Raw genomic sequence first — 7918 nt, forward strand, 5'->3', positions numbered from 1 at the left:
AGTTGCTCTGGTTTCAGAAGAGATGGGTTCATATTCCTTGAATGGTTGTACCAGTGTATGTTTTTAGCTGGAACAGAGGATGATTGAGTTCTCGCTCTCTCCCTATGTGCAGACATCTCCTTCAGAACAGCTCCATGACTCTGGATACGATGAGCGATTTGACGCGGGACATCCTGGAGCTCGCTGACAATGACATCACAGACAAGGTGGGTGCTCATCTGTCAAGGAATCCACAACCCTCTGTTTGCACACATTCATACTTCACACACAGACACACCGGTTATCACATCTGTATTGAAAGCATTGTAGATGATTTATTTTACTATAGTTTGACCATGTAACCTTGACTTTTCTCAGGTACTCCTCCTCGAGCGTCGAGTCGCAGAGTTGGAAAAGGAGTCTGAGGCGTCGGGGGAGCAGCATGCACGGCTGCGGCAGGAGAACCTTCAGCTGGTGCATCGGGCCAACGCTTTGGAGGAGCAGCTGAAGGAGCAGGAGCTTTACGCTGACGAGCAACTACAGCAAGAGACCCGCCGTCACAAGGAGGCACTGGTCAAACTGGAGAGAGAGAGAGGGCTGGAACTGGAAAACCTGCAGGCCAGGTGAGCAGATGAAGGAATATAATACATGTGTATGGGACTATCTCTCACATTCCTCACAATTGTTTATTTATTCTAGGATGGGTCTCCCCTTGACAGAGTCAGTGATTTGACCCTTTCTTTTAAGCCACATATTGATTTTATAACTAGAATAGATTCTGGCTGTCTTCGTAAACTTTATCATTCAATTAACTTTTTTTCAGTTTAAGTAAGAAAAATCATTATTTCTCAATTGATATTTCCAATCCTTGACTATGCCAACATTTTTTACCAGAAGACCTCAGACACTTTATGCTGATTTGTTTTAAGGTGTCCATATACAACGCACCACACCTTGTCTCTAGTTTATTTTTAAATGTGTTAATTTTTCAGAAACAGTTCTTTGACATATGGACCATTCCTTTTTCATTGTTCCCAGAATTGATAAAGAAATCAGTCACAGGTCATTTAAATACAAAGCTCCATCTGATTGGAATCACTTCCCTCCACTGCTTCTGGTCAAATGTATTGTCTTATCTTAAAACAACCTGTTCTCGTTTCTGTTGTCTTTGAATCATCAGTTTTCTTACCTAAACATGAAGAGCTTTGTCATTGCTCTTTCTACTGTTGGACTATTTGTCAATAAGGCCTTGTTGATGAGCTGAGAGCTGGGGCTGGGTGGGAGGGGTAGAGAGAGAAATGTCTTTATTTGTGAAATTGTTATCCATGTTTGTCAAGACGATGTTTGTATGTTAGAATATGAGTCTGTGTTTATGTTAGGACCGTCTTGAAAATGAGATGCTGCATCTCAAGAGGCTATCCTACAATACATTCAATTCAAATATTTCTTCCCTCTGGCTATATTTGTAGTAGATTAAACAGAGTAGTAAAAACATATTTTTAAAATGTGAAACAAGGTTTTGACATGTTGTTTGTAAGTTCAAATGCTGCTCTACACTGCCACCCTATGGCACTAGGTTGCCACTGAATGTGAGCTGTTTTTCTGCTGTACAGCTTTGTTTAATGTCAACAAAATGTGCAGATGTTGTAAAGCTGTGGTTTTTTATTTATGTTTGTCCACCTAAGGATTTGTGTTTGTGTTTGATCTCAGGGTGCAGCAGCTGGATGAGGAGAACAGCGAGCTGAGGTCATGTGTTCCCTGTCTGCGAGCAAACATTGAGAGACTAGAGGAGGTGAGGGCGATAAGATCTCATCTCATGCTTCTAACATATTCTTTTTCATAAGATTCATTTTTTAACTTATCCTAAGTGACAATCCACTTTATGCTCACCATCTTTGTATGGTTTATATTTCAGGAGAAGCAGAAGCTGCAGGATGAGACAGAAGCTATGTCGGACAGGCTGCAGGAGGAGACCGAGTCCCGCAGAAAGATGGCCGACAAGCTGAGCCACGAGCGCCATCAGAGCCAGAAGGAGAAGGAGAGCACCCAGGAGGTCAGGCTTTGCTTCTCTGTGTACAAAACAAACAGGACTCTGTGTACAAAATATAACCATACAGGGTACATTTAGGCATCACTTTCATGTCTCAGAATCAAATGCCTCTCTGAACCATGTCTGCTTTTGTTTGACCCCACAGCTCATTGAAGACTTGCGTAAACAGCTCGAGCACCTACAGCTGTACAAGCTAGAGGCAGAAGCAAAAAAAGGCCGAACACCTGGTGCAGGGCTACAGGAATATCAGACCCGCACTCGTGAGGCGGAGCTTGAGCAGGAGATCAAACGACTCAAACAGGTAATGCAATGATTTAAACTATCCTCAATTTTCTTCCCGGTGCAGTCTAGTCCTGTGAAGGCTGTTTCGTCATGAGCCGGGGATCCAGTCGAAGATTTCTGTCTTTTAATAAGGCAGTTTTTTCTTACCACTGTAACTTTTGCTGTTTGGCTAAAGTGCTCATGATGGATAGGCCAGATCTTTGTAACATAACAATAAGTAAGGTCTTTTACCTGCTTTTTGTAACATAACAATGAGTAAGGTCTTTTACCTGCTCTTTGTAACATAACAATAAGTAAGGTCTTTTACCTGCTTTTTGTAACATAACAATAAGTAAGGTCTTTTACCTGCTTTTTGTAACATAACAATGAGTAAGGTCTTTTACCTGCTTTTTGTAAAGTGTCTCCAGATAACACTTGTTATGAGTTGACGCTATACAAATAAAAATTGATTGATTCCCCACTTATTTCTGCAGCCTTCTCTTCATCTGTAACTCTAACCAGACTGTTTGGAAATCAAGGGTTTCTCAGGATCGGTCCTGTGCTGTTTACTGATTGTTTTACTTTTTGACTGTTGTCCAGGACAACCGTAGCCTGAAGGAACAGAACGACGAGTTGAACGGCCAGATTATCAACCTGAGCATCCAGGGAGCAAAGAACCTGATGTCGGCCCCCTTCTCAGACTCCCTGGCAGCTGAGATCAACTCTGTGTCTCGTGTAGAGGTAGGTTTAGAAAACAGGGAGAATATATATATATTATTTTAAACCTATACGTAGGTTTTTCTGTTCTGCACTGACTTCTATGTCCCTGTTTCCAGCTGATGGAGACTGTCCACAAACAGGAGGAGATCAACTACAGGCTCCAGGACTACATCGACAAAATCATCGTGGCCATCATGGAGTGCAACCCCTCCATCTTAGAGGTCAAATAGACACCATGCAGACAGATTGTCTACGCACACAGTGACTCCTCGGGCCGTTAAATATATTGGAGACTTGGCTTTAATAAGAGTTACCAAGAGAAGATGTAAAATTATCACTTTGGTCGGAAAAGAAAAACACTGTTCCCCCTAATGGAAGGATTTCAGATTTCTAAGAAGCCAGTGGCTGTGGGTGAAGAAATATATTTTTTTTGTCTGATATTCCTCAAGTCTGTGCTTATCTGTGAGTGTATGTGCACACTCGGGTTCTGGTGACTTCCATGTATTTGGCTAGAGGGACCCGAGTCTACTGTGCTGAGTGAGTGAGTGAGTGTGTGAATGTGCTCAAGAGGTCAGTATCATCAAGAGTCCCCGAAAGAAAATCATCGATGTTTGATCGAGCTAAAACATAATCAGACACGTATACAGTAACCAAAAAGGCCTTAAAAAAAGGTGATCAAAGTATTCATTAATTATACCATACGCCACACATGCCTCAGATGTGGGATGGCGGGCTGTGATCTTCTGAACCAGGCTGAGTCGTGAGAAAGCCGTATGAAGTTGTGGTCAGGAGATCCCAGCTGCAGTCTCTCTCTTGAATTTGTTAATGTGCTGAAAGCTTGCTGTGCCCCTTTCAGTGTGTGCTCTCCTTTAAACACGTTCCATCATCTTTCCAGCGAACCTAAGTGAGGGACATTTCTTGGGATTGAGGATGAGAAATACCTGAAGGGTTTTTTCAGTGTGTTTGTGAGGTGTCTTCGTTTTTTTTTTTTTTTGCTATATGTTACGCCAAGGTTTTAAAAAAATCTTTGGTAACATTAGAAGGAAAAATATAAGCTTCAATGTCAAAAAAAAAAAAGAAGGAACTGGTTGGTTTATAGTTCATCTTGTCATATTGTTACCTTGTTTTTTTCTGTTTTGCAATGAAACAGGGTCCTGGAGCTCAGGTGGGCTAGAAACCTCCGATGACTAAAAAAATTATACATTTCCCATCACTCCCTGGCACAAATGTTAGATAACTCAAACATATCTCACTATATTTAGATGGGGTGCTATAACTGACAAAAAAAAAACCTGTTTATACTCACAAGTTCACTTTAAAAACTCTGCAAACACTTGAAACTACAAATGAAGGGAAACTAATGAGTGATTCTGGGAAATGTAGTTTTTTGTGTGGTTACGTACAGCCCACCTGTTTCCAGTGTTCTCTTGCTGAGTGAAAGTGATGGGGAGCAAGCGTATCCAGGTAACTTAATTTTTTTTCTCCGCTGCACAAATGATTTTTTGTCATAAAAAAAAAAGGTGTTGAAACTGAAGAATGCTGACATTTGTGAGTAATCAGATTGTTGTACTTTGCACTAAGTTTTGTTTTGATTTCATTTTTTGTTTATTGTGAAGGGATCAAATTGGAAACAAAGATGGTTTTGAGCCTGCAGTGAACTGTGCAGGGCTTTTGTTGCCACTGGCTGCAGACATCTCACTCATGTAAAAAAGACAAATACAACGCTAATATTTATCGCAATTGGAAATGTTGAAAAGTACTACAGAACATATTGCAGCCACATCTGAAGATTAGTTTCCATTGAGACAGTATTTTTTCAGCCTTAATGATGAGTTACTTTGGGCTGTTTTGCTGACTGTTGGCCAGTTTGATCCGTTTCCAGATGTTATTCTGACATGAAGAAACATGGCGGACTTGGTAGCAATAATGCTTGGTGAGGAAGTGGACATTAGTGGAGGACACATCTGCTTTTTCAAAGACGTATGGACATAAAAATGGACTGATGCCGTGCTTATCCAGTACCTTGCAGCCATCTCACAAAACTTGGGACTCAGACTCAGAAATTGGATGCGAGTGTCGGATTTACTTGTTGCGGGAAAATCTTGACCGAGGGGGGGACGTTTTTGTTTGAACCGCATGACGTTCTGCACCAATATGCTCAGAAGAAATCCTACTGTTCACCCTCTTCACGTCTGTCACTCCGCTCTTCTTCACCTGCCACTCCACAGGAAAAAAAAATGGCCTTGGATGTAAATGACTTGTACATGTAAAGTTTTTTCTACACTCATTCTAGATTCTAGGTATTTTTATAGTCTGAAGAAACCGACATTTCTTCTTCTTGTCTTATGCTAAGAGACAGCTGCCTGTATTCTTCTCTAGCATGTAGCGTGTACAGTATCTGTTGGGGTTTCTTTTTTGTTTTGTTTCCTGTTTTGAATAACTTGCAGATATATTTATTCATCATTTGACACAAACGACAACTCACACTCTGTGATCTGTTCTGCTGAAAATGTACATTTTTTGGATTCACAAGGGGAAAGTTAGATGTGCGGGAGGATTGATTGAACTGAGAGAAATGTTATATTGTGTTGTAGGGAGTCAGCATTGTGCCTACAAGCTCAGACGTGACCCTGTAAGTCAGAACGGTAGTTTGTCGAGGTCGCTGCACTCTTTCGTGATGCTGACGATGCAGTGACCTCTTCAGGGTTGTGTTTTTTTTTTTTTTGAAGATACATGGCAGAGTCTGCAGGTTCTACTGTTGTATTCCCAGATGGAGTCAGGTACTGCATGAAAAACACACGTTTTATTGTATATCTCTCATTCAGACTTGTGTTTGGACTGACAAATCATTTGCTATAATTTCCATATAGAAACTGTAGAGTTATAGTTTTCAACAATACACAACACTTAAAACCTCACACCCGGGCTCGCTGGCTTACACATCCTGCCTTTAAGTGTGACTGGAGGTTTGCCCCAACAGATTTAGTATTGCATTCTTTGTAGAGATGAATCTCCTTTTTTTTTCCATTACAAAGAGGAAATGGGACGACACTTGAACACAGCAGGCTGTGCTACACTTAATTCTCTCCCTGCTTTGAATTTGAGTGTCGGGTTTTGACAGATGGTTCAGGGACAGGCAACACGATAACTGGACATTGAGACCAGAGCTGATAAAACATTCCCGTGATTGCACTTTAACCAAATTTCTCCTGCTTTCAAAATGACCAAAGACAGATGCTTCAACTTCAAACTGGTGATTTTATCTATCAGGGTCCGTTATCATGCTTCTGGGAACATTTTACTCCTCTACTAATTCATAAATCAAGAGACTCCTGCCTTTAAAGGAAACAAAAACAGGCCTGCTAGTCTAAACACTGTGCCTCTGTGTCTCAAACTTTGCCTCTAAACTTAACCTGATGATGAGCCCAAGGAAAAGCACTAACCATGTGACTGTCAGTTAAATTATGATGAATCCTAAACTGTAAATATGAATTGTCATTTTTGTGATTTTCTTTTTTTCCCCTCTCTTCACACTCACTTCCAGTGTCCAAAGAAAGTCTGCTCAAGGCACAAACATCACTACTGCAGTAGTGCATGTCTTGCCATTATGTGACATGGGAAGATTAAAAAAAGAGAATATTGTAGAAAAGAGAATCTTAAATTTATTCCTATTTTCAAAGATTAATGTATAAATTATCACAGTATTGGTTACAGCTGTATATTATTTTTGAAGATCCCCGAATGATCTAATCCTAATTGTTACTGGGGGAAATATAATTTCAGTCATTGTAAAAAGAGAAAATTAAAAGGTAAGCAGTGAAAGTAAGAATAGAAAAATAAATGGAATAAAATAACCTTGTGTTTGGTTGCATCATTTTTTTGTTTGTAAGTTGTACTTTGTGTTTGCATGCATTTTAGATAAATGTATACCCTTAACTTTGATTTTAACACAAACATTCTTCAAACTAATAACAGTGACGTTCAAAAGTCATCAGGTACTCTCACAAGGCTACAATGATTAGTCATTATTAATCTTGACTTCTGCATTAAAGAGTCTCATTTGTTTAAAGATTTTTACTAAGCCACCATTAGTATTTGTTTCTATATTTTCTATAATGAATGGTTTGAAATTGAATTATTTATAAATGTATGAAGATGCTTCTCCCTCTTCAGGTGACTTTTCTGCATAAGTCCATTATTTGTGATCCATGTTTATGCGCCATCTGATATTTCTGATTGTAAAACAGATTTATATACAGTCACAACATTCATGATTCACAACAGTGAGGTTTGTTGAACACATACACAGCACAACAGCCCTTCATAGTACCTGTGCATGTAGTCTAGGAAGTACTAAGTCCAACCATATCAGAATCATTTTCTACTTATTTTTACAAGACATCAAAGTCATAAAAAAGACTCATTGGGATTTATAAGGGACTTTGTCAAGGGATTTCTCAAAAAGTACACAGTAAAAGTACTTAATATTACTTGTGCACGTAGTCTAGGAAGTAATAAGTCCAACCATATCAGAATCATTGTCTAATTATGGAAGAACATATATTTTTATATTTTTTCCCAGGAAAACACCTTATTTTGAAAAACGGAAGTTACCGCAGACTCGCAGTATTATTGTCAAACTAATTTCACCGACCTGCAAAGCTATTCCCTGAACAGTATTTTGTTTGCTCCCGTTTCATACACGTCTATCTTATAGTCAGTTTTATCATAAGACTTCTGCATTTATCACTTTCGCCTGGAAAAGGAGATGAATAACGGACTCGCTCTCTCTGTCTGTTACTCCTGCTCGCTCTGGAGCATTTACCATAAAGATCAGAATACGTGAGCGCTTCAAATTTAGGGGCGGCTCACTTCACCATGTAAACTCGAGGAGCGGCTGGCTTCACC

General features: G+C 39.8%; 1 protein-coding gene across 4 annotated transcripts in view; it reads left to right on the plus strand.

The window, feature by feature from the left end:
- The window catches only part of rab11fip3 (RAB11 family interacting protein 3 (class II)), a 28895-nt gene extending 22031 nt beyond the window's left edge, over positions 1-6864 (plus strand). For all 4 annotated transcript variants that reach the window (XM_065949427.1, XM_020637639.3, XM_065949429.1 and 1 more), the window contains 7 exons: positions 113-206; positions 358-602; positions 1690-1771; positions 1895-2032; positions 2175-2330; positions 2891-3031; positions 3127-6864. In XM_065949427.1, coding sequence (XP_065805499.1) covers positions 113-206; positions 358-602; positions 1690-1771; positions 1895-2032; positions 2175-2330; positions 2891-3031; positions 3127-3240 — 970 coding nt within the window. In that variant the 3' untranslated portion in view covers positions 3241-6864. The remainder of the gene's footprint in view (positions 1-112; positions 207-357; positions 603-1689; positions 1772-1894; positions 2033-2174; positions 2331-2890; positions 3032-3126) is intronic.
- Positions 6865-7918: the final 1054 nt, after the last annotated feature.

Source organism: Labrus bergylta, chromosome 21 (genome assembly GCF_963930695.1).
Source record: "Labrus bergylta chromosome 21, fLabBer1.1, whole genome shotgun sequence".
NCBI lineage: Eukaryota > Metazoa > Chordata > Actinopteri > Labriformes > Labridae > Labrus > Labrus bergylta.